Below are 27,540 nucleotides of genomic sequence, written 5' to 3'. Positions count from 1 at the left end.
TATTAATTGAGCGCTTACTGTGTGCAGAGCACTGTACTAAGCGCTTGGGAAGTACAAGTTGGCAATTGTAGATCAGCGAGGCACGATAGGAGGGGGAGAGCTGACTGAGTCCTTTAAAACTGATGAGATTAGAAACCTGTCTATAAGGAGGAGGTGGCTGGGCAACCTCCTTCCCTTCCCCACAGCACCTGTATATATGTATATATGCTTGTACATATTTATTACTCTATTTATTTATTTTACTTGTACATATCTATTCTATTCATTTTATTTTGTTAGTATGTTTGGTTTTGTTCTCTGTCTCCCCCTTTTAGACTGTGAGCCCACTGTTGGGTAGGGACTGTCTCTATATGTTGCCAACTTGTACTTCCCAAGCGCTTAGTACGGTGCTCTGCACACAGTAAGCGCTCAATAAATCCGATTGATGACGATGATGATTGGAGGTTCTTGAACAATGGGAGACGTGGACTGAACTTATTTTTAGAAAAATGATCTGGGCAGTAGCAAGAAGTAAGGATTGGAGTAGGGAGAGACAGAAGGCAGGGAGGTCAGTGAAGAGGCTTCCGCGATAGTCAGCAAGATAGACAAGAGCTGAGGCTCGGTGAGAAGGTTAGCATCACAGGACCGTGGTGTGCGGACTGGGTTGTAGTAGGAGAGGAGAGAGATGAGGTGGAAGAGAGCAAGGCGATTAAGTGCTTTAAAGTCAGTGATGAGGAGTTTTTGTTTGATGCAGAGGTGGATGGGTAACCACTGGAGTTTTGGGGGAGTGGGGAAATGTGTCCCGAATGCTTCTGTAGAAAAATGATCCGGGCAGCAGAGTGAAGTATAGCCTGGAGTGGGAAGAGAAAAGAGGCTGGGAGTTCAGCAAGGAGGCTGAAACCATAGGATGAGTGATTGTAAGAACAGGGTAGCAGTTTGGATGGAGAGGAAAGGGTGGATTTTAGCGACGTCGTGAAGGTGGGATGACAGGATTTAGCGATGGGTTGGCAAGTATCAGGATGGACACAAGATAATAAGATCAGATGTAGTCTAAGGGGAGGAAAATGGGTGATTTCATCTTCAACTTACTGAGGAGGAAACTGAGGCACAGAGAAGTTGTGGGCCATGGCCCATGGCCACACAACAGTCAGTTGCTGAGCTGGTACAAGAACCTACTCCCAGTTCCACGCTCTTTCCACTACTGCAAGGAACAGCTAATGCTCATGAAAAGTGGTGTCTTTTTTATGAGTCTTTTGACAAGACTTTAACCCTTCTGTCAAGAAAAGACTTCTAAGAACAACAGGTATCATTCATTCATTCAATCGTATTTATTGAGAGCTTACTGCGTGCAGAGCACCGTACTAAGCGCTTGGGAAGTACAAGTCCCTAGAGAATCCAATGGCATGCTAGTAATTGTGGCTAATTTATAGAAAGAAATTGGTGGCCCATCTGGCCCTAGGCAATTCTCAGGGGATCAGGGAGAGCGCAATAAATCTGCAGATAATTCTCATTTAACTGCAAATAATTGCCGCCTTCTTCCCGGAGCTGCTAGTTAAAAAAGAGCCAGAGTGTTTTAAGTTTGATTTTATTTTTCATCTGTGCCCTCCCTCTAGTGGAAGTGCTGAGGCAAGGACTGGTAGAAAAAAAGAGCCCAAACACTCAGATCTAAAGATAATCTGTCAGTCAATCGTATTTATTGAGCGTTTACTGTGTGCAGAGCACTGTACTAAGCACCTAGGAGAGTACAGTATGGCGGTATACTAGATACAGTCCCTGCCCACAACGAGCTTACAGTCCCCAGACTGACTTTGAGCCGCTGAATAAGAAGCAGCGTGGCTCAGTGGAAAGAGCCCGGCCTTGGGAGTCAGAGGTCATGGGTTCTAATCCCGACTCCGCCACTTGTCTGCTATGTGACCTTGGGCAAGTCACTTAACTTCTCTGAGCCTCAGTTCCCTCATATGGGGATTAAGACTGTGAGCCCCACCTGATCACCTTGATTCCCCCCCAGTGCTTAGAACTGTGCTTTGCACATAGTAAGGGATTAACAAATGCCATTATTATTATTATTATTATTATTATCCAAAAGATCATGTGGAGAAATGCTGTATAAAAGGGAACTTATGACTATAATTTGAGATAATGAGCTATTTTGTTGTTATTAATAGTGGCATTTACTAAACACTATATACCAAACACGTTACTAAGTGCTGGGGTAGATAAAAGACTCATTCATTCATTGAATCACATTTATTGAGCGCTTACTGTGTGCAGAGCACTGTACTAAGCACTAAGGAAGTACAAGTTGGCAACATATAGAGACAGTCCCTACCCAACAACGGGCTCACAGTCTAGAAGGGGGAGACAGACAACAAAACAAAATATGTGGACATGTCCCACGTGGGACACACAGTCTAGTGGGGAGGGAAAATAGGCAATCCTGGCTCTGCCACATATCTGCTGTGTGACCTTGGGTGAGTCACTTCACTTCTCTGGGCCTCAGTTACCTCACCTATAAAATGGGGATTAAGAGTGTGAGCCCTATGTGGGACAGGGACTGTATCCAACATGCTTACCTTGTATCTACCCCAGTGCTTAGAACAGTGCTTGGCACATAATAAGCACTTAACAAGTACCATTATTATTATTAGCACAGAGAAGTTGTGTCTTATCCAAACTGGGATTAGAACTCAGATCCCCTGACTCCAGGCCTGTGCTCTTTCCACAAGACAAGACTGTTACTGATGACGTGAGTTCCTTGAGGAGAGGGATTGTGTCTTCTAATTCTTTTATATTCTGAATGCATTGCCTGTACTGTAGACTAGACTGTAAATCTAGTCCTCTAGAACATAAAGTCCTTATAAGCAGGGAATATGTCTACCAACTCTGCTCCATTGTACTCTCCCAAGTGCTTAGGTCAGTGCGCTGCGCACAGTAAATACTCAGTGAACAGACTGAATGATTGATTGCACACCGAAGGTGTTCAATACATTCATTCAATCGTATTTATTGATCCCCTACTGTGTGCAAAGCACTGTGCTAAGCGTTTGGGAACGTATGCTGTAACAGACACATTCCTGCCCACAATGAGTTCACACGTTATTGTAGTGCTGTCTACAGTGATGGGAAAGTCAGGGAGAGGACAGGGTTTGGGAGGGAAGGGAAGGAAAATACAGAAGTGGTTTACCATTGACTCCTTCCATGCAGTAAACTTGAGTCTCCACCCTTGACTCTCTCCAATGCCGCTGCTGCCCAGCACGGGTGAGTTTTGACTTGTAGCAGATTGTCTTCCACTCGCTAGCCACTGGCCAAGCTAGAAATGGAATGGGTAGGCCTCTTCTTGACTCTTCCTCCTGTTGCCAAGACCGGCAGAGTACTGGAAACTGGTAGGGACCGTCTCTATACGTTGCCAACTTGTACTTCCCAAGCACTTAGTGCGGTGCTCAGCACACAGTAAGCGCTCAATAAATACGATTAAATTCCTGCAGGTATGTGGAATTTCAAGATGGATGATGAATTGTAACTGTATTGAATTTGCTTGCTTGAAGAATTGCAACCTGGAGGCCTTCGTGTGTGTGTGTGTGTGTGTGTGTGTGTGTGTGTGTGTGTGTGTGTTTTCAACATTAGATGGCCTTCTGCATTTAGGAACAGCGTGGATCAGTTGTGAAGAGCGTGGACTTGAGAGTCAGAGGTCATGGGTTCGAATTCCGGCTCCGCCACTTGTCGGCTGTGTGACTTTGGGCAAGTCACTTCACTTCTCTGTGCCTCAGTTACCTCATCTGGAAAATGGGGATTAAGACGGTGAGCCCCACGTGGGACAACCTGTATCCCACCCAGCGCTTAGAACAGTGCTTCGCACATAGTAAACACTTAAGAAATACCAACATTATTTAGAAGTGCAGGCTTCCGCTTGCAGAAGGCCTGCCAATAAAATGCTATCTGCCCTCTCTGTTCTTCTGAAAAATCTGCTCAGATGTTGTTAAATCTGAAGCAGCTAGGCCTAATGGATAGAGCCTGGGCCCGGAAATTAGAAGGACCTGGGTTCTAATTTGTGGCTTAATGGCAAGTGCTTGGGAGTCACAGGTTGTGGATTCTAATCCCAGCTCTGCCACTTGTCTGCTGTATGACTTTGGGCAAGTCACTTAACTTCTCTCAGGTCCGACCTCCCCAAAGTCTCTTCCCCCCTTTCTCCATCCCCCCAGCTCTCAACACTCTCTGCTACTCTCCCATCCTTCCCAGCGGTATCCTCAGAGGAACTCTCCTCCCTCCTCTCAAGTGCTACTCCGGCCACCTGTGCTTCTGACCCCATTCCCTCTCATCTCATGAAATCTCTTGCTCCATCCCTTCTCCCCTCCTTAACTTCCATCTTCAACCGCTCACTCTCCACTGGTTCCTTCCCCTCTGCCTTCAAACATGCCCATGTCTCTCCCATCCTAAAAAAACCCTCTCTTGACCCCACCTCACCTTCTAGTTATCGTCCCATATCCCTCCTACCATTCCTTTCCAAACTCCTTGAACGAGTTGTCTACACGCGCTGCCTAGAATTCCTCAACAACAACTCTCTCCTCGACCCCCTCCAGTCTGGCTTCCGTCCCCTTCATTCCACGGAAACTGCCCTCTCAAAGGTCACCAATGACCTCCTGCTTGCCAAATCCAACGGCTCATATTCTGTCCTAATCCTCCTCAACCTCTCAGCTGCCTTTGACACTGTGGACCACCCCCTTCTCCTCAACACGCTATCTGACCTTGGCTTCACAGACTCCGTCCTCTCCTGGTTCTCCTCTTATCTCTCCGGTCATTCTTTCTCGGTCTCTTTTGCAGGCTCCTCCTCCCCCTCCCATTCTCTCACTGTGGGGGTTCCCCAAGGTTCAGTGCTTGGTCCCCTTCTGTTCTCAATCTACACTCACTCCCTTGGTGACCTCATTCGCTCCCATGGCTTCAACTATCATCTCTACGCTGATGACACCCAGATCTACATCTCTGCCCCTGCTCTCTCCCCCTCCCTCCGGGCTCGCATCTCCTCCTGCCTTCAGGACATCTCCATCTGGATGTCCGCCCGCCACCTAAAGCTCAACATGTCGAAGACTGAGCTCCTTGTCTTCCCTCCCAAACCTTGTCCTCTCCCTGACTTTCCCATCTCTGTTGACGGAACTACCATCCTTCCCGTCTCACAAGCCCGCAACCTTGGTGTCATCCTCGACTCCGCTCTCTCATTCACCCCTCACATCCAAGCCGTCACCAAAACCTGCCGGTCTCAGCTCCGCAACATTGCCAAGATCCGCCCTTTCCTCTCCATCCAAACTGCTACCCTGCTCATTCAAGCTCTCATCCTATCCCGTCTGGACTACTGCACCAGCCTTCTCTCTGATCTCCCATCCTCGTGTCTCTCTCCACTTCAATCCATACTTCATGCTGCTGCCCGGATTATCTTTGTCCAGAAACGCTCTGGGCATATTACTCCCCTCCTCAAAAATCTCCAGTGGCTACCAATCAATCTGCGCATCAGGCAGAAACTCCTCACCCTGGGCTTCAAGGCTGTCCATCCCCTCGCCCCCTCCTACCTCACCTCCCTTCTCTCCTTCTACTGCCCAGCCCGCAACCTCTGCTCCTCCACCGCTAATCTCCTCACTGTACCTCGTTCTCGCCTGTCCCGCCGTCGACCCCCGGCCCACGTCATCCCCCGGGCCTGGAATGCCCTCCCTCTGCCCCTCCGCCAAGCTAGCTCTCTTCCTCCCTTCAAGGCCCTGCTGAGAGCTCACCTCCTCCAGGAGGCCTTCCCAGACTGAGCCCCTTCCCTCCTCTCCCCCTCGTCCCCCTCTCCATCCGCCCATCTTACCTCCTTCCCTTCCCCACAGCACCTGTATATATGTATATATGGTTGTACATATTTATTACTCTATTTATTTATTTATGTATTTATTTTACTTGTACATTTCTATCCTATTTATTTTATTTTGTTGGTATGTTTGGTTCTGTTCTCTGTCTCCCCCTTTTAGACTGTGAGCCCACTGTTGGGTAGGGACTGTCTCTATGTGTTGCCAATTTGTACTTCCCAAGCGCTTAGTACAGTGCTCTGCACATAGTAAGCGCTCAATAAATACGATTGATTGATTGATTGATTCTCTGTGCCTCAGTTACCTCATTTGTAAAATGGGGGTTAAGACTGTGAGCCCCACATGGGACAACTGATCACCTTGTATCTGTTCCAGCGCTCAGAACAGTGCTTGGCACATACCACGCGTTTAACAAACACCATCATTATTATTTATTATTATTATAGTTCTGGCTCCACCACTTATCCTCTGGGTGACTTTGGGCAAGTCACTTACCTTCTCCGTGCCTCAGCTGCCTCATCCGTAAGAGGGGATTAAGGCTGCGAGAGACCTATATGGGACGCGGATTGTGTCCAGCTTGATTAGCTTGTAACTACTCTAGCACTTAGAACAGTGCTTGGCACATAGTAGCACTTAACAAATACCATAAAAAAATCTGAGAGTTCACCAGAGACCAGATCATTAGTCTTATTATTATTAGTCATCTCCTCCAAGAGGCCTTCCCTGACTAAGCCTTCCTTTCCTCTTCTCCCACTCCCTCCTGCATCACTCCCTTCACTCATCCCTCCTCCAAAACCCATGGTACTTGTGTATATATTTGTAATTTATTAATTTACATTAATATCTGTTCCCCCTCTTGACTGTAAGCTCGTTGTGGGCAGAGAATGTGTCTGTTTATTGTTGTATTGTACTCTCCCAAGCGCTTCATACAGTGCTCTGCAAACAGTAAACTCTCAATAAATATGATTGAATGAATGAATGAACTTTATTGCTTGCAGGTAGGGCAAGGAGCTGTAACGTAAGCTTCATTCCGTTTTTCTTTTATCTTCTACTTATTGGCTGCTGGCAGAGAGGGACGTTTTGGGTTGGTGTTTGGAGGTGGAAGTGTGAGCCATCCGTGCTTGATGTCAGGAAGGTTCACCTTTACCTTCTGGCTCCTCTGCTTCCTTCAGAGGTTCAGTCTGTTGTACACACATCCAGGAGCGCCTCTGTAGATACAATAACACCCATGGTTAGGCCTTAGCTATCAGTCAATCAGTGGTATTTATTGATCAATCAATCATATTTATTGAGCACTTACTGTGTGCAGAACATGGGACTAAGCACTTGGGAAGTACAAGTCGGCAATACATAGAGACAGTCCCTACCCAACAGCGGGCTCACAGTCTAGAAGGGGGAGACGGAGAACCAAACCAAACACACTAACAAAATAAAATAAATAGAATAGATATGTACAAGTAAGATAAATAAATAAATAGAGTAATAAATATGTTCAAACATATATACATATATACAGGTGCTGTGGGGAGGGGAAGGAGGTAAGGCGGGGGGGATGGAGAGGGGGACGAGGGCTTACTCTGTGCAGATCGCCGTATTAAGAGCTTGGGAGAGTGCAGTTTAACATGACAGACATGTTCCCTGCCCATAACGAGCTGACATTATCTGAATTAAGGGTCGGAGAAGCAGAGTGGCTCAGTGGAAAGAGCATGGGCTTTGGAGTCAGAGGTGATGGGTTCAAATCCTAGCTCTGACAATTGTCAGCTGTGTGACTTTGGGCAAGTCACTTCACTTCTCTGTGTCTCAGTTACCTCATCTGTAAAAATGGAGATTAAGACTTTGAGCCCCACGTGGGACAACCTGATCAATCAATCAATCAATCAATCGTATTTATTGAGCACTTACTGTGTGCAGAGCACTGTACTAAGCGCTTGGGATCTACAAGTTGGCAACATATAGAGACGGTCCCTACCCAACAGTGGGCTCACAGTCTAGAAGGGGGAGACAGAGAACAAAACCAAACATATTAACAAAATAAAATAAATAGAATAGATATGTACAAGTAAAATAAATAAATAGAGTAATAAATACGTACAAACATATATACACATATACAGGTGCTATGGGAAAGGGAAGGAGGTAAGATGGGGGGGATGGAGAGGGGGAGGAGGGAAAGAGGAAGGAGGGGGCTGAGTCTGGGAAGGCCTCCTGGAGGAGGTGAGCTTTCAGCAGGGCCTTGAAGGGAGGAAGAGAGCTAGCTTGGCGGATGGGCAGAGGGAGGGCATTCCAGGCCCAGGGGATGACGTGGGCCGGGGGTCGATGGCGGGACAGGCGAGAACGAGGTACGGTGAGGAGATTAGTGGTGGAGGAGCGGAGGGTGCGGGGTGTGCTGGAGAAGGACAGAAGGGAGGTGAGGTAGGAGGGGGCGAGGGGATGGACAGCCTTGAAGCCCAGGGTGAGGAGTTTCTGCCTGATGCGCAGATTGATCGGTAGCCATTGGAGGTTTTTGAGGAGGGGAGTAATATGCCCAGAGTGTTTCTGGACAAAGATAATCCGGGCAGCAGCATGAAGTATGGATTGAAGTGGAGAGAGACACGAGGATGGGAGATCAGAGAGAAGGCTGATGCAGTAGTCCAGATGGGATAGGATGAGAGCTTGAACGAGCAGGGTAGCGGTTGGGATGGAGAGGAAAGGGCGGATCTTGGCAATGTTGCGGAGCTGAGACCGGCAGGTTTTGGTGACGGCTTGGATGTGAGGGGTGAATGAGAGAGCGGAGTCGAGGATGACACCAAGGTTGCGGGCTTGTGAGATGGGAAGGATGGTAGTGCCGTCAACAGAGATGGGAAAGTCAGGGAGAGGGCAAGGTTTGGGAGGGAAGACAAGGAGTTCAGTCTTCGACGTGTTGAGCTTTAGGTGGCGGGCAGACATCCAGATGGAGATGTCCTGAAGGCAGGAGGAGATGCGAGCCTGGAGAGACAGGGAGAGAGCAGGGGCAGAGATGTAGATCTGGGTGTCATCAGCATAGAGATGATAGTTGAAGCTGTGGGAGCGAATGAGGTCACCAAGGGAGTGAGTGTAGATCGAGAACAGAAGGGGACCAAGCACTGACCCTTGGGGAACCCCCACAGTAAGAGGATGGGAGGGGGAGGAGGAGCCTGCAAAAGAGACTGAGAAAGAACGATCGGAGAGGTAAGAGGAGAACCAGGAGAGGACGGAGTCTGTGAAGCCAAGGTCAGATAGCGTGTTGAGAAGAAGGGGGTGGTCCACAGTGTCAAAGGCAGCTGAGAGGTCGAGGAGGATTAGGACAGAGTAGGAGCCGTTGGATTTGGCAAGCAGGAGGTCATTGGTGACCTTTGAGAGCGCAGTTTCCGTGGAATGTAGGGGACGGAAGCCAGACTGTAGGGGGTCGAGGAGAGAGTTGTTGTTGAGGAATTCTAGGCAGCGAGTGTAGACAACTCGTTCAAGGAGTTTGGAAAGGAATGGTAGGAGGGATATGGGGCGATAACTAGATACACCTGATCTTTTTGGGAAAGCAAGAGTGAAAGAAAGGGCCTCAAATAGAACTGAATTTACAAGATGAAATAGATAAGCATGAGAGGTTTTAGCCATGCCACAATAGAGTCTCCCCGTTACTCCCTTCTTCTCTTGATTTCTCTTTTTTATCTTATCTGTTAAGCGCTTACTTGTGCCAGGCACTGTGCTAAGCTCTGGGGAAGATACAAAACAATCAGGTTGGACCCAGTCCATCGTGTCCTACGTGGGGTTTTCAGTCTTAATCTTTATTTTGCAGATGAAGTAACGGAAGCACAGAGAAGTTAAGTGACTTGTCCAAGGTGGGCAAGAAAAGTGGTAGAGTCAGGATTAGAATCCAGGTCCTCTGATTCCTGGGCTCGTGCTCTTTCCCCTTAGGCCATGTTGCTTTTTTCTTCAAGAAAGACTGTGCCCAGACCCATATCCCTTCTCTCACTGGCATCATCAACCTCTCCCTTTCTTCTGTCTTCAAATAAGCTCAAGCACCCCCTATTCTGGAAGAAAAAACCCCAACAACCCCAAACCAAACATTTCTCGACCCAACTCCCAGGTAGTATTAGCCCTTCCCTCATTGCAAGCAGCCTGGCTTAGTGGAAAGATCACGGGCCTTGGAGTCAGAGGACGTGGGTTCTAATCCTGGCTCTGCCACTTGTCAGCTGTGTGACCTTGGGCAACTCATTTCACTTCTCCGGGCTTCAGTTACCTCATCTGTAAAATGGGGATTAAGACTGTGAGCCCCACATGGGACAAACTGATTACCTTGTATCTGTCCCAGTACTTAGAACAGTGCTTGGCATATAGTAAGCACTTGACAAACACTATTATTATTGTTATTATTATTATTATTATTATTATTATTATTATTATTATTAAACCCCTTGAATGCCCTGTCCACTACTGAGCCTGCCCCCGCTCTTCTCTACCAACTTTCTCCTGACTTTAGCCATCTTCCCCTAGTTGCCCTCAGTAGGAACTTTTCCTCTTTCTGCCTCTAAATGGTGGGCGCCCTTTAAGCCTCGGTTCCTTCATTCATTCATTCAATCGTATTTATTGAGCGCTTACTGTGTGCAGAGCACTGTACTAAGCGATTGGGAAGTACAAGTTTGCAACATCTATTCATTCATTCATTCAATCATATTTATTGAGTGCTAACTCTATGCAAAGCACTATACTAAGCTCCGGGAGAGTACAATAATAATAATAATGATGGTATTTGTTAAGCGCTTACTATGTGCAAAGCACTGTTCTAAACGCTGGGGGTATTCAAGGTGATCAGGTTGCCCCACGTGGGGCTCACAGTCTTAGTCCCCATTGTACAGATGATGGAACTGAGGCACAGAGAAGTGAAGTGACTTGGCCAAAGTCACACAGCTGACAATTGGCGGAGATGGAATTTGAACCCACGACCTCTGACTCCCAAGCCCGGGCTCTTGCCACTGAGCCACACTGCTTCTCGATATAAAAATAAACAGACACATACCCTGTCCACAATGAGCTTAAAGTCTAGAGGGGGAAACAGACATTAATAGAAATAAATAAATTCCAGATATGCACATAAGTGCTGTGGGACTTGAGCGGGTGGTGGGGATTCATTCATTCATTCAATCGTATTTATTGAGTGCTTACTGTGTGCAGAGCACTGTACTAAGCGCTTGGGAAGTACAAGTCGGCAACATATAGAAGCAGTCCCTACCCAACAACGGGCTCACAGTCTAGAAGGGAGAGACAGACAACAAAACAAAACATGTGGACAGGTGTCAAGTTGTCAGAACAAATAGAATTAAAGCTAAATGCACATCATTAACAAAATAAATAGAATAGTAAATATGCACAAGTAAAATAGAGTAATGAATCTGTGCAAACATATATACAGGTGCTGTGGAGAGGGGAAGGAGGTAGGGTGGGGGGGGTGGAGAAGAGGAGCAAGTCGGGATGAGAGAGAAGTGAGAGGGAGATGAGGGCTCAGTGATTCTACTCTTCTGACTTTTTATTCACTCTTTTGAGGAAAAGATTTGCTCACTTGATATCAACTACCATCTAATGATAATAATAATAATAATAATAATAATTCTCATGTTTGTTTATGCACTTACTGTGTTCCAAGCACTGGGGTAGATGCAGATTATCGGGTTGGACACAAGTCCATGTCCCAAATTAGTTTACAAGCCTAAGAAACAGCATGGCCGCCTAGTAATAATAATAATAACTGTGGTATTGGTTAAGTACTTACTAAGTGCCATTCATTCATTCATTCATTCAGTCATATTAATTGAGCACTTACTGTGTGCAAAGCACTGTACTAAGTGCTTGGGAGAGTACAATATAACAAGAAACGATACATTCCTGCCCTTGACGAGCTCACAGGCACTGTATTAAGCGCTGGGGTGGTTACAAGCAAATCGGGTTGGACACAGTCCCTGTCCCACTTAGGGCTCACGTTCTGAACCCCCATTTCCCACATGAGGTAACTGAGGCCCAGAGAAGTGAAGTAATCTTCCCAAGGCCACATAACAAAGGAACAGAGCTGGGATTTGGACCCATGACTTTCCGATTCCCTGGCCCATGTTCTATCCACTATGGCATGCTGTTTCCCCAGTGGATAGATCATTGGCCCGGGATTCAGCAGGACTTGGGTTCTTAATCTTGGCTTCTCTATTTGTCTGCTGTGTGACCTTGGGCAAGTCCCTTAACTTCTCTGTGCCTCAGTTACCTCACCTGTAAAATTGGGGTTAAGATTATGAGCCCCACGTGGGACAGGGTCTGTGTCCAACTTGATTATCTTGTATGTACCGGAGACGACTCCATGTCATAAAACAAGACAAGAACCCAGCCGGGATTAGAACCCAGGTCCTTCTGATAACCAGGCCCATGCTCTCTCCATTAGGCCATACTTCTTGAAACGAGATGAGCGTCTAATAAATAGCACAATAATTATACCACAATTACCATCATCATTAGAAATACCCTCAGGTTGTAGGTAACAGAGATAGCCCTCTTTTTCATTCATTCATTCATTCATTCATTCATTCATTCATTCATTCAGTCAGTCATATTTACTGAGTGCTTACTGTGTGCAGAGCACTGTACTAAGCGCTTGGAAAGTACAATTCGGCAACAGAGACAGTCCCTACCCAAAAATGGGCTCACAGTCTAGAAGGGGGAGACAAACAAAACAAAACAAGTAGACAGGTGTCAATGCCATCAAAATAGATAAATAGAATTATAGATATATACACATCATTAATAAAATAAAGAGTAATAAATATGTACAAATATACACAAGTGCTGTGGGGAGGGGAAGAGGTGATGGGGAGGGGAAGAGGAGCAGAGGAAAAAGGGGGGGCTCAGTTTTCCTTAAACATACCCCCTTTCCCAACACTTTTATATCCATCCAAGGTAAACTTACTAAGGGTAGAAATGCAAAATGCTCCAGTAAAACGGGGCTGGGGAGGGATGTGAGTATCCAAGTGTTTAGATGATGATATAGAAGTCCTGAGAGAGCAGTCTGGGAGAAATATAGGGTAGGGAGATGAGAGATTAAACATTATTAAACAATATTAAACACCTCCTGGAGGAGGTGTGATTTCAAAAGACCTTGAAGATGGGGACAGCAGTGACCTGCTGAATGGGAAAGGGAAGGGAGTGCAGAAGGAAGACATGAGTCATGAGGTCAGGGGTGAGAGAGACTGAAACAAGGCCCAGGGACTAAGTTAGCTTGAAAGGAATGACATGATCTGGCGTTTAGGTGAGAAAGGAGTGAAGATAAGTGGGGGAAGAGAGCTGATGGAGTGACAGAGTTGATGGTCAGAGGTTTCTGTTTGTCACAGAAAGGGATGGATAAGCACTGGAAGTGTTTGAGGAATGGGGGGATATGTGGAAAATCAATCAATTGTATTTATTGAGCACTTACTGTGTGCAGAGCACTGTACTAAGTGCTTGGGAAGTACAAGCGCGCAACATATAGAGACGGTCTCTACCCAACAGTGGGCTCACAGTCTAGAAAATGATATTCTAGAAAAATAATCTAAGCAGCAAAAGAATGAAATACGGACTAGAGAAGGGAGATTAGGAGATCAGGCAGTTCCTTCCCACTTGGTGTTCCCAATATGTCATATATTCATTTTTCAGATCAGGAAACTGAAGCCCAGAGAGGTTAAGTAACTTGACCAAGGTCACACAGCAGGACAGTAGTGGAGCTGGACTCAAACCTGGGCCTCCTGACTCTCAGTCCTGTGCTCTTCCCACTAGGCAGCACTGCCTCCTGTTCTTTCCTCCTTCTCCTTCTCTTCCCCTTCTTCCTCCTCCTCCTCCTCCTCCTCATTTACAGTCTATCTGCAGCAAGAGTCATCTTTCTCAAGCATCCCCTCAGAAGCCCACATGGCAGCTCAGATCAAGCAAAATTAATTTTTAAACTCAAGTTTTCAAACTCCTCCCCGCAATCCCCAGGTCCTTCAGACATTTTTCTCTGCCTGGAATGCTCTCTCTCTCTCCCTCTCCACATACACACCCTCTCCCTCTTTCTCCCTTCTCCAAACCAGATCCTTTCCTTCTTCACATTCCACAAAATGCCTCCCTCTATGCTGTGTTTGCAGATTAACATGCTCATCTCTATCATATCAGTAACCCCTTAATCACTTACATATCTCTCTGTAAATTTTGTTTCTGTTTGTTCAGTTCCTATTCATTATTTATATTTGTATGCTATTGACACTTGGATTTTATATCTGTTGCTAAGTTTACATATGTGTGTTTGTTCCAGACGAACACTGGGCACCTTCAGGAAGAGCATAGAAAACAGAACAGAAGCCATGGCTTGCTACTGTGCAAAACCAGACAATGCTCGCATCTTGTGATATTCTGTGCAATTCTGGTTGCCATATCTTAGGAAGGACATAATAGGAGAAGGCACAGAGAAAAGGGACCAAGATAGTCAGGGGAGGAAAGTTGCTTCCTTCTCTGTCCAGACTGACAGGGATATGGCTGTCCAGATTGGAAAGCCTCAGCCTAAAGAGGAATAAAAACAAAGCCCACAAAATCAGAACAAATGGGAGCAGCGCAAAACGCAGAATTATTGTTTGCCAAACCTCTCAACAACAGAGTCAGGGTGAGGATCCCCTCTGAAACTTGAAGGTGATAGGTTAAAACAAACAAAACAAACGAAAGGAAACACTTCCTCATATGGCGGGTGTTGAACATATGGGATTTCATTCTACAGGAGGTTGTATTGCCAAAAGTATCTGGAGGTTGCAATGTTAGAGGGAAAGTTTGGGATGTTAGGAAAGACAGATGCTATATTCCTAAACAATGTGATGGACATTAAGGAGGGCAATAAGCACAATATTCCTTCAAATGTCCTGCTGCACTAAGACAGAATGATGGACCATTGGTATGACCTAGTAATAGCTTGGCTTATGCTATTATTATTATTATTACTATTATTATTATTATTATTATTATTAAGGTATTTGTTAAGCGCTTACTATGTGCCAGGCACTGTTCTGAGTGCTGGGGTAGATACAAGATAGGTTGGAGGTTTATTGTTGTATTGTGCTATCCCAATTCCTTAGTAAAGTGCTCTGGGGGCTCCCAGACTGAGCCCCCTTTTTCCTCTCCTCCTCCCAATCCCCCCGCCCTACCTCCTTCCCCTCCCCACAGCATTTGTATATATATATTTGTACAGATTTAGTGCTCTATTTTACTCGTCCATATTTACTATTCTATTTATTTTGTTAATGATGTGCATATAGCTTTAATTCTATTTGTTCTGACAACTTTGACACCTGTCTACATGTTTTGGTTTGTTGTCTGTCTCCCCCTATCAGACTGTGAGCCCATTGTTGGGTAGGGACCGTCTCCATATGTTGCCAACTTGTACTTCCCAAGCACTTAGCACAGTGCTCTGCACACAGTAAGTGCCCAATAAATGCAACTGAATGAATGAATGAATGCTCTGCAAACAGTAAGCACTCAATAAATATGATTGACTGACTGACTGACTGGCTACAAGCTAGTCAGGTTGAATACAGTCCATGTCCCACATGGGGCTCACAGTCTTACCTCCCATTATACAGATGAGGTAACTGAGGCCCAGAAAAGTGAAGTGACTTTCCCAAGGTCCCACAGCAGAGACGTGGTGGAGCTGGAATTAGAACCCAGGTCCTTCGGACTCCCAAACCTGTGCTCTGTCCACTAGGCCTTACTGCTTCTCACTCACTCCACATCCCTCCCCTTTTAGACTGTGAGCCCACTGTTGGGTAGGGACTGTTTCCATATGTTGCCAACTTGTACTTCCCAAGGGCTTAGTACAGTGCTCTGCACATAGTAAGCGCTCAATAAATACGATTGATTGATTGATCCCTCATTCATCCTTCCTTGTTCCTCACTTAAGCCCCACTTTCACTCACCCCACTTATTTTCCTAGTGAGAAAGCAGCCCCAGAGCAAGTTGGGTCATGGTGGTGTTTTTTGTTGCATGGAACCAGATTTTGACAGCCCCTGAAGCAGGAGGAAATTGCAATCCAGCACAGCTGGCCTGGCGTGCATCATCATGTAAGAACAATTAATAATGATTATGGCATTTGTTAAGTGCTTGATATGTGTCAGGCACTGTATTAAGCGCTGGGGTGGACACCAGCAAATCAGGTTGGACCCGGTCCCTGTCTCCAGTGGGGCTCACAGTCTCATTCCCCATTTTACAGATGAGGGAACTGAGGACCAGAGAAGTTAAGTGACCTGCCCAAGGTCACATAACAGACAAGTGGCAGAGATGGGATTAGAACCTATGATATTCTGATTCCCAGGCCCGTGCTCTATCCACTATGCTATGCTGCTTCTTCGTTATTCATTCAATAGTATTTATTAAGCATTTACTGTGTGTACTAAGCACTGGGGAAAGGACAATATAACAATAAACAGTGACAATCAATCCAGGGGTTGTGGGCTGAGTGGAGGCACAAATGCCACCAAACCACGCTAACAGGAGAATAATAATAATGGCATTTATTAAGCACTCACTATGTGCAAAGCACTGTTCTAAGTGCTGGGGGCATTACATGGTGATCAGGTTGTCCCATGGGGGGCTCACAGTCTTAATCCCCATTTTCCAGATGAGGGAACTGAGGCACAGAGATGTTAAATGACTTGCCCAAAGTCAGCTGACAATTGGCAGAGCTGGGATTTGAACCCATGACCTCTGACTCCAAAGCCCGGGCTCTTTCCACTGAGCCACGCTGCTTCTCAAGGAGAAGGAGCAGGAGAAGGAATCACACCCTTCTAAATGATCAAAGCGGCTCTTCGGTGATGGGAAAGAAGACAGGAAAAGGTAGGGGAAGAGGGGGCGAGGAGGGAAAAGGAAGCCCGTCTTACCTTTAGGATGCCCTCGGGACCAAAGGCCATTGCCCCCTCTCCCCCTCTTCCCCTCTCCATCCCCCCCGCCTTACCTCCATCCCTTCCCCACAGCACCTGTATATATTTATATATGTTTGTACATATTTATTACTCTATTTATTTATTTATTTTACTTGTACATATCTATTCTATTTATTTTATTTTGTTAATATGTTTGGTTTTGTTCTCTGTCTCCCCCTTCTAGACTGTGAGCCCACTATATGTTGCCAACTTGTACTTCCCAAGCACTTAGTACAATGCTCTGCACACAGTAAGCGCTCAATAAATACGATTGATTGATTGATTGATTGATTGATTGATTGGAATCATTTCAGGAAATGGGCACTCTTCCAGAACTTTTTGGAGAAGCACAGATTCCTCTCAGCCCGGCCGCAGGGCCGACTTGGGACAGTGACAGGGACAGGTGCCTGCCTCAGATCACTCCAACCGGGAGATGGGGGCGGGCGGGAAGGCTGTGGCCCCCGAAAACTCCCGAACACCTAGCCTGACTCCTCCCTGGTCAGAAGAGAAGCGCAATGGCTCTCAAACAGGGGTGTGGGGCTGGGGGTTGCCCCAAAGAGATCCTAAGGGTTGCGGGTTTGGGTGGACATGGGTGGACTTTGGCATGATATGGTCACGTGCCGCTGTGTGCACAGCTTAGGTGGTGCCCTCAGTGATCCGGGCTAAGGGTAGATTATCTTTGTCCAGAAACGCTCTGGACATATTACTCCCCTCCTCAAAAACCTCCAATGGCTACCGATCAATCTGCGCATCAGGCAGAAACTCCTCACCCTGGGCTTCAAGGCTGTCCATCACCTCACCCCCTCCTACCTCACCTCCCTTCTCTCCTTCTCCAGCCCAGCCCGCACCCTCCGCTCCTCCACCACTAATCTCCTCACCGTACCTCGCTCTCGCCTGTCCCGCCATCGACCCCCGGCCCACGTCATCCCCCGGGCCTGGAATGCCCTCCCTCTGCCCATCCGCCAAGCTAGCTCTCTTCCTCCCTTCAAGGCCCTGCTGAGAGCTCACCTCCTCCAGGAGGCCTTCCCAGACTGAGCCCCTTCTTTCCTCTCCCCCTCGTCCCCCTCTCCACCCCCCCGTCTTACCTCCTTCCCTTCCCCACAGCACCTGTATATATGTATATATGGTTGTACATATTTATTACTCTATTTATTTATTTATTTATTTATTTTACTTGTACATTTCTATCCTACTTATTTTATTTTGTTGGTATGTTTGGTTCTGTTCTCTGTCTCCCCCTTTTAGACTGTGAGCCCACTGTTGGGTAGGGACTGTCTCTATGTGATGCCAATTTGTACTTCCCAAGCGCTTAGTACAGTGCTCTGCATATAGTAAGCGCTCAATAAATACGATTGATTGATTGATTGATTGATAGAGGCTACCAGAACCAGTTCAGGGCAAGCCTGGACTAAACCTGGAGAAGCCTAGGCCACTCAGGGCCTAGTTGACTCTGCCTGTGGGACTCCTGAGGCCTGGCCACTTCGAGGGGTCTCCTGAGCTAAGACAGGTTCGGGAGAGGCCAGGATTGGGAGTAGGGAGGGCACTGGTTTAGTCCGGACCCTTCAGCCTCTCCAAACCATCAGAAGCGGTGTGGCCTAATGGGTTCAAATCCCAGCTCCTCCACTTTCCTGCTGCGTGACCTTGGGCAAGTCACTTCTCTGGGTCTCAGTTTCCTCCCCCGTTAAATAAGGATTCGACACTGTTATCCCTCCCTCTCAGGCTGTGAGCCCCATGTGGTTCTGTTCTCTGTCTCCCCCTTTTAGATTGTGAGCCCACTGTTGGGTAGGGACTGTCTCTATGTGTTGCCAATTTGTATTTCCCAAGCGCTTAGTACAGTGCTCTGCACATAGTAAGCGCTCAATAAATACGATTGATTGATTGATTGATTGACAGAGACTGACTGGGCCTGACCTGATGATCTTGTTTCTACCTCAACGATTAGTAAAGTGCTTGGCACATAGTAAGCACTCAACAAAAGCCACAATTATTATGATAATTAGTCTGTGAAGTTTCCCTGGCCAGAAGGAGAGGAGCTTCTCCAGGGGGCCAGCCCAGAGCAGGTCTCCTAAAGCAGCCATGAGATCAGTCAATTAATCATATTTACTGAGCGCTTACTGTGTGCAGAGCACTGTACTAAGCACTTGGGAAGTCCAAGTTGGCAACATATAGAGACAGTCCCTACCCAACAGTGGGCTCACAGTCTAAAAGGGGGAGACAGAGAACAAAACCAAACATATTAACAAAATAAAATAAATAGATTAGATATGTACAAGTAAAATAAATAAATAAATAGAGTAATAAATATGTACAAACATATATACATCTATACATGTGCTGTGGGGAAGGGAAGGAGGTAAGATGAGGGGGATGGAGAGGGGGATGAGGGGGAGAGGAAGGAAGGGGCTCTGTGAGCCCGTTGTTGGGTAGGGTTGGTCTCTGTGTGTTGCTGAGTAGGACTTCCCAAGCACTTAATACAGTGCTCTGCACACAGTAAGCGCTCCATAAATACGATTGAATGAATGAATGACCCTCCTCACCTGAGCGGGCAGGTTTCAGGGCCCTGGAAGGCTCCCTCGTGGTCAGCAACCTCATTCCAGCCTTCAGACCATCATCCTTCAGCTGGGTCTTTCCATGGTGTCATAATGCCGCGGTTCTCCAAGAAGCCTCAGGGACAAGCTGATTGTGGCTCACAGAGTCGTAGGGATACAGCGGGGCTTAGAGAAGGAATTTGGCTTAGTGGATAGAGCACAGGCCTGGAAATCAGGAGGACCAGGCTTCTAATCTTGGCTCAGCCACATAATAATAATAATAATAATAATAATGGCATTTATTAAGCGCTTACTATGTGCAAAGCACTGTTCTAAGCGCTGGGGAGGTTACAAGGTGATCTTGTTGTCCCACGGGGGGCTCACAGTCTTAATCCCCATTTTACAGATGAGGTAACTGGGGCCCGGAGAAGTGAAGTGACTTGCCCAAAGTCACACAGCTGACAAGTGGCGGATCTGGGATTTGAACCCCTGACCTCTGACTCCAAAGCCAGGACTCTTTCCACTGAGCCAAGCTGCTTCTCAACATGTCTGCTGTGAGACCTTGGTCGATTCCCCAGAGCTCTAAGTCCTCGCCGGGCGGGGTGGCCAGTGACGGCACGTAAGGAGACCGGCCCCCGACCGAAGCTAATGCGGTACTGGGAGCGTCACACCAGATCCAGAACATACCGTTAGTCCGTCATACCGTCCATCCGAACGCCATCCTCTGGCTTTGGAATCAGAGGTCATGGGTTCAAATCCCGGCTCCGCCAATTGTCAGCTGTGTGACTTTGGACAAGTCACTTCACTTCTCTGGGCCTCAGTTCCCTCATCTGGAAAATGGGGATGAAGACTGTGAGCCCCCCGCGGGACAACCTGATCACCTTGTCACCTCCCCAGCGCTTAGAACAGTGCTTGGCACATAGTAAGCGCTTAATAAATGCCATCAGCGTCATCATCGGAACGCATGAGTGTCTCCCTGCTGGAGACTTGCTCCAGAGCCCTTGCCTCCCAGGTGCTTCTGACTACAGGCGCCACTTCCGAACGGCAGATTAGGAAGGCTGGAAGCTGAAAATGAGAATACTGGAGGCCATAAAGGCAGCCATTGCCATATCTAAGCGCTTAGTGCAGTGCTCTGCACGCAGTAAGCGCTCAATAAATATGATTGAATGATAGAACAAATATCCATGCTCTGCACACGGTAAGCGCTCAATAAATACAATTGATGGTGATGATATGATGTCTCTACCCTATTGTCTACCCTACTGTCTATTTATAAGTAAATAAATTTACTTATTTATTTTACTTGTACCTTATCTATTCTATTTATTTTATTTTGTTAGTATGTTTGGTTTTGTTCTCTGTCTCCCCCTTCTAGACTGTGAGCCCGCTGTTGGGTAGGGACTGTCTCTGTATGTTGCCAACTTGGACTTCCCAAGCGCTTAGTACAGTGCTCTGCACACAGTAAGCGCTCAATAAATACGATTGATGATGATGATCCATACCGGGCAGGGGCAGATCAGCCGAAGGCGGGATGTAGGATAGAAAACCAGAAAAATGGTCAGCTTATACCAAGAGGTCCAAAAAGAAGATCAATAAAATAGAAGCTGAGAAAAAAAGAAACTGCTACTACCTCTAGCAAGCCACAGTCACAGAAATAGCACGGCCTAGTGGATAGAGCATGGGCCTGGGAATAAGAAGGACCTGGGTTCTAATCCCACCACCACCACCTGTCTGCTGGGTGACCTTGGGCAAGTCACTTCACTTCTCCGGGCCTCAGTTACTGCATCTGTAAAATGGGGATTAAGACTGTGAGCTCCACGTGGGACAGGGACTGCATCAAACCTGATTAACTTGTGTCCACCCCAGCGCTTAATACTGTGCCTGGCACAGAATGAATGCTTAACAAATGCAAAGAAAAAAAAAAAGACCACTCCTTCTCGCATCCTGAATTCACTTTTTTAAACGGCATTTATTAAGTGCTTATTATGTGCAAAGCACTGTTCTAAGCGCTGGGGAGGTTACAAGGTGATCAGGTTGTCCCACTGGGGGGCTCACAGTCTTAATCCCCATTTTATAGATGAGGGAACTGAGGCACAGAGAAGTGAAGTGACTTGCCCAAAGTCACACAGCTGACAAGTGGTGGAGCTGGGATTTGAACCCATGACCTCTGACTCCAAAGCCCGGGCTCTTTCCACTGAGCCACGCTGCTTCTCTACCCCCACCCTCTTCATGTCTCCACAACACCTCCTGCTCAACGGCTGCCAACACAAACACACCATTGCTTTAAGGCCCTACTGAGAGCTCACCTCCTCCAGGAGGCCTTCCCAAACTGAGCCCCTTCCTTCCTCTCCCCCTCGTCCCCCTCTCCATCCCCCCCATCTTACCTCCTTCCCTTCCCCACAGCATCTGTATATATGCTTGTACATATTTATTACTCTATTTATTTATTTTACTTGTACATATCTATTCTATTTATTTTATTTTGTTAGTATGTTTGGTTTTGTTCTCCGTCTCCCCCATTTAGACTGTGAGCCCACTGTTGGGTAGGGACTGTTTCTATATTTTGTCAACTTGTACTTCCCAAGCGCTTAGTACAGTGCTCTGCACACAGTAAGCGCTCAATAAATATGATTGATTGATTGATTGATTGCTTTTCCAGTAGCCTTTCTTATTTTTAGGCTTAGTGCCAGCCCCCATCACCAGGGAAACAACATGGCGTAGCAGATAAACCACAGGCCTGACAGTCAGAAGGTCATGGGTTCCAATCCTGGCTCCGCCACTTGTCTGCTGGGTGACCTTCAGCAAGTCACTTCATTTCTCTGGGCCTCAGTTCCCTCATCTGGAAAATGGGGATTGAGACTGTGAGCCCTGCTTGGGACAGGGACTGAGTCCAATCCGATTTGCTTGTAACCACTGCAAACGTTAGTACAGTGCCTGACACATAGTAAGCACCTAACAAATACCAGAATTATTATTGCTGGGTCCTTCCCCAGCGTATGCATCTCCCTCCATTTGAGACTGCCTATCCGGGAGTCGGGACTGACCCAGGATGGGAGGGAGGGATAATACTACTACTACTACTACTAATAATAATAATAATGGCATTTATTAAGTGCTAACTTTGTGCAAAGCACTGTTCTAAGCGCTGGGGAGGTTACAAGATGACCAGGTCATCCCACGGGGGGCTCACAGTCTTCATCCCCATTTTACAGATGAGGGAACTGAGGCACGGAGAAGTTAAGTGACTTGCCTGGGAGCGACGAGGGAGGAAACCTTGGAGGACGCAGTCTTTGCTCAGCTATCTCCCCCCGACCAGCCCTATTCATTCATTCATTCAATCATATTTATTGAGCGCTTACTATGTGCAAAGCACTATCACCACCCCCTGTCCCTTTCCCCATCTCGCCCCTGTCCTGTGACGGGTTCAGCCCTGTCCCCCGATTTGGCAATCCCTGGAGGTGAGAACTGCAGTGATGGTAAGCACAGTGTCAGGTTTTAAACAAAAGAAAAAGAGTTCAAAGTGAAAAAAACACTGCATGGGGGGAAGTAGGAGATGGTAGATTGTGAAAATGGAGTTGGGGCTGGGGGCGGGAGGGGGTCTTTCGGTGTGCAGGTCGGAAGGATGGGAAAGTGAACGCCACTTCATCCAGAAGTGAAAATTCACCCACTAATTGTGGACCTGGGAAAGTAAATAAGGGAAGGAGCCCCTTCGAGCAAATCCTGAAGCTACTGCATTTCCCTCCGTGTCAGTCTTGATTAATGGCAACTTACAATCTCAAACCACCTCTCAAAAGGTTTTGCATTCTTTTTTATTTCTGTTACATATCTTTTAGATCATGCGGGGAATACGCTGCCCTAGTCGTTATAAGCTGGACAATCCACAAAATGCTACTGAACACAAAAAGTTTCAGCGGGGCTCCTGGGACTCAGCAGCTTCAAATCACTACACTTCAGTACATTTTTGGAAAAAGCCCATGAGAGAACAGAACTCGAGGCCCAATTTAGAGTTCTGCCATTAACTTTCGGGTCCTCTATCGGGGCTCATAATGCTTATATTGGGAGGTGCCCTCTTTCTTCCCAGGTCGTTTTGAGGTTTTGCCTTTCCTAATCACTGATATTGGGAATTTTGGATTTGTTCAGAGGGATGGAGAAGGCCCCAGAGAAGCCTAATAGCTGTAGAAATTATTCTGCAGCATCCGAGAGATCGAAGTCATCAAACTGTGTCTCTTCTGTGGCAATGTCCATCCCCTTAATTGGTTTCCAGGGGCGCCCGGGACATTTCTGGGGGGGAGGTTCTGGAAAATCTAATAATCCAAGGGAAAAGTCCTTGGGTTCACTTTGGATTTCAGGGAAAAGATCTCCATCAGAGGAGGGTAATGCGATCGGAGGCGTATCGGGCAAAAGGAGATCTGAATCTTGAAAATATGAAAAAGTAACAGCTCTCTCTAGCTGGGGTTGGTGGGTAGGTGTCAAAATAGGCGGCAGAGTCTCCGGTTCCTCGGGATTTATCTGTTCCGGTTGGGAAGGATTAGTATTGTCTTCCGGACAGTTTTTTTTCCAACCATTGTGCTTTCCTCTGGGCTTGTCCTTATTTTTGTGTTTTCCCTGGCCACGATTGCACTCGGGTCTCCGTTCGAGGTCATGGGCTTTTTTACATCCATGGCCACGACCATGGCCCAGCCTGTGGCCATGACCATTGTCATGGCCAAGGGCGTGTCCACGTCTTTTTCCCGGAGCCTGCTCTTCATCTTGATCAGGTGCCTGTGGAGGTTGGGGAGGACTTACATTTGTTCCTTCTGTAGCGGACATCTGTACTGATCGGAAAGGAGAAAATCCCGGTGGTCTTTTCAGGAATGAAGTCTAAACAGAAATATGAAATATTTAGACGAATGCATTGCCTCACTCTCTTTGCCAAGAGAAATCCAATTTGACTAAGGTCTTGCGGTACTACGTGGATTTGTTTTAGTATTAGCATCTCGGAAAAACTGAAACTGAAAGTGCTTTCCCTGTCGACTGGCAGTTTAGAAGATTTTGGAATTTACAAAGTATGATTTTCTTAATGAGATCTATAAGCTTATAAAGCTAGGGAGTCATTAAAATGCTTGATTTCTATCAATAATAACAATGATAATAAGCCCGTCGTGGGCAGGGATTGTCTCTCTTTATTGCTGTATTGTACTTGTCAAGCACTTAGTACGGTGCTCTGCACACAGTTAGTGCTCAATAAATGCAATTGAATGAATGAATTACCATTTGACAACAGTGTTAGAGAAGCAGCATGGTGAAGTGGATAGAGTATGTGCTTGGGAGTCAGAAGGTCACAGGTTCTAATTCCGACTCCGATGCTTATCAGCTGTGTGACCTTGGGCAAGTCATTTTACTTCTCTGGGCCTCAGTTACCTCATCTGTAAAATGGGGATTGAAACTGCGAGCCTCGCATAGAACAGGGACTGTGTCCAGCTCAACTTCCTTGTGTCCACCCCAGCGCTTAGTACAATGTCTGGCACATAGTAAGCACTTAACAAATACCATGATTATTATTGTTATTACTGCTATTATAGCTAGTCCTGCTGCCATAGCTATTTCCTCTCAAACAACATTATTATTATTAGTAGTAGTAATAATAATAACAATAATAATAATAATGGCATTTGTTAAGCACTTATTATTTGCTGATGCTGTGCTAAGTGTGCTGGGGTAGAAAAAAGATAATCAGCTCAGACACAACCCCTGTCCTACATGGGGCTCATAGTCTAAGGGAAAGAGAGAACAGGTACTTAACCCCGATTTTACAGATGAAGAAACAGAGACACAGAGACATTAAGTGACTTGCCCTAGATCACACAGCAGGTCAGTGGAGGAGCTGAGATTAGCACACAGGTGTCCCGATTTCTAGTTCTGTACCCTTTCTACTAGGCCACAAGCCTTCTTAAGGGGCTTTATTCCAAGGGTTTTTATAGATGTAATATACAGCGTGGCTCAGTGGAAAGAGCACGGGCTTGGGAGTCAAAGGTCAAGGGTTCAAATCCCGGCTCTGCCACTTGTCTGCTGTGTGACCTTGGGCAAACCACTTAACTTCTCTGTGCCTCAGTTACCTCATCTGTAAAATGGGGATGAAGACTGTGAGCCCCACGTGGGACAACCTGATCACCTTGGATCCCCCCAGTGCTTGGAACAGTGCTTCACACATAGTCAGCGCTTAACAAATGCCATTCTTCTTCTTCTTATTATTATTATTATTATTCAGAGCATTCATGCATCCACAATCTTGATGGGATCTGGGTTCTAATCCTAACTCCTCTTCTTGCCCATTTCCCTTCCTCTAGACTGTGAGCCCCATGTGGGACAGGGACTGGGTCCAACCTTACTATCTTATATCTACCCCAGTACTTAGAACAGTACTTTACAAATACTGAAATTATTATCATTACTATTATTGATAGAAATGAAGCATACAATTCAGCACAGTAGGATAAATTCTAAAGATTAACTGTGATCGCATAAACATATACGTGGGCTTAGGTCCCCATAATAAACCCTAACCAAAGAAATTTAGAGAAGAAAATATTTTAGGAATCAAGATTTATGTTGTTTCCTCTCATTTCTCCACACTGACAACCCTGAATCTGTGTGCCCTGATTCTACTTAGACCATGAACTCCATGTGGAACAGAGACTATGTCCGACCTGATTAACTTGTATCTACCGCAGCACTTAGGATGGAGTAATAATGATAATAACAATAATAATTCTGATATTTGTTAAGCACTTACTATGTGCTGAGCTCTATTCTAAGCGCTGGGGTAGATGCAAAGTAATCAGATTGTCCCAAGTGGGGCTCACTGTTTAATCCCCATTTTATAGATGAGGTAACTGAGGCACAGAGAAATTAAGTGGTTTGCCCAAGGTCACACAACAGACAAGTGGTGGAGCCGGGATTAGAACCCATAACCTTCTGACTCCCCGGCTCGAACTCATGACAAGTAAGCACTTGACAAATGCCATAATGATGATGATGATGATAATAATATTAATTATGGCATTTGTTAAGCGCTTACTATGTGCTGGGCAAAGTACTAAGAGCTGGGGAAGATAGAAGCAAATGGGGTCAGACACAGTCCCTGTCCCATGTTGGGCTCACAGTCTCAATCCCCATTTTACAGATGAAGGTACTGAGGCCCAGAGAAGTAAAGTGACTTGCCCAAGGTCACAAGGCAGACAAGTGGCGGAGTCGGGATTAGAACTCATAACCTTCTGACTCTCAGGCCTGGGCTCTATCCACTATGCCATGCTGCTTCTGATTATAAGAACCTCATAAAAATCATAATAACAATAATAGGTAGGAGCCAGATAATGCCAAAGGTGTGTCAATGGGAAACTGTCATAACAATAATAATAATGATGGCATTTATTAAGCGCTTACTATGTGCAAAGCACTGTTCTAAGCGCTGGGGAGGTTACAAGGTGATTGGGTTGTCCCACATGGGGCTCACAGTCTTCATCCCCATTTTATAGATAAGGTAACTGAGGCACAGAGAAGTTAAGTGGTTTGCCGAAGGTCCCACAGCAGACAAGTGGCAGAGCTGGGATTAGAACCCATAATCTTCTGATTCCCAGGCCTGAGCTCATGACAAGTAAGCACTTGACAGTGCTTTGCACATAGTAAGTGCTTAATAAATGCAGTTATTATTATTATTATTATTATTAAATCCCATAATGATGATGATGATGATGATAATAATAATAATAATAATTATTATTATTATTATGGCATTTGTTAAGCGCTTACTATGTGCTGGGCAAAGTACTAAGAGCTGGGGAAGATAGAAGCAAATGGGGTCGGACACAGTCCCTGTCCCATGTGGGGCTCACAGTCTCAATCCCCATTTTACAGATGAAGGTACTGAGGCCCAGAGAACTAAAGTGACTTGCCCAAGGTCACACAGCAGGCAAGTGGCAGAGTCAGGATTAGAACTCATACCCTTCTGACTCTCAGGCCTGGGCTCTATCCACTATTCCATGCTGCTTCTGATTATAATAATCTCATAAAAATAATAGTAACAATAATAGGTAGGAGCCAGATAATGCCAAAGGTGTGTCAATGGGAAACTGTCATAATAATAATAATAATGATGGCATTTATTAAGCGCTTACTATGTGCAAAGCACTGTTCTAAGCACTGGAGAGGTTACGAGGTGATTGGGTTGTCCCACGTGGGGCTTGCAGTCTTCATCCCCATTTTATAGATAAGGTAACTGAGGCACAGAGA

The 27,540-nt window shown here is 46.2% G+C and overlaps 1 protein-coding gene across 2 annotated transcripts in view; it reads right to left on the bottom strand.

Annotated features, from left to right (window-relative positions):
• Positions 1-6,771: 6,771 nt before the first annotated feature.
• KNG1 (kininogen 1) overlaps positions 6,772-27,540 on the bottom strand; it is a 75,858-nt gene continuing 55,089 nt past the window's right edge. Inside the window, exons 10-11 of one of the 2 annotated variants that reach the window (XM_038752683.1) lie at positions 24,058-24,132; positions 6,772-7,018 (exon numbers count right to left, since the gene is read on the bottom strand). In XM_038752683.1, coding sequence (XP_038608611.1) covers positions 6,938-7,018; positions 24,058-24,132 — 156 coding nt within the window. In that variant the 3' untranslated portion in view covers positions 6,772-6,937. Of the gene's footprint in view, positions 7,019-23,059; positions 24,133-27,540 lie in introns of those variants that run through there. The other variant, XM_038752675.1, reaches the window with a different exon arrangement.

Source organism: Tachyglossus aculeatus, chromosome 1 (genome assembly GCF_015852505.1).
Source record: "Tachyglossus aculeatus isolate mTacAcu1 chromosome 1, mTacAcu1.pri, whole genome shotgun sequence".
Classification (NCBI taxonomy): domain Eukaryota; kingdom Metazoa; phylum Chordata; class Mammalia; order Monotremata; family Tachyglossidae; genus Tachyglossus; species Tachyglossus aculeatus.
The sequence above is the reverse complement of the archived record's forward strand: the minus strand, read 5'-3'. Positions and strand labels throughout refer to the sequence as shown.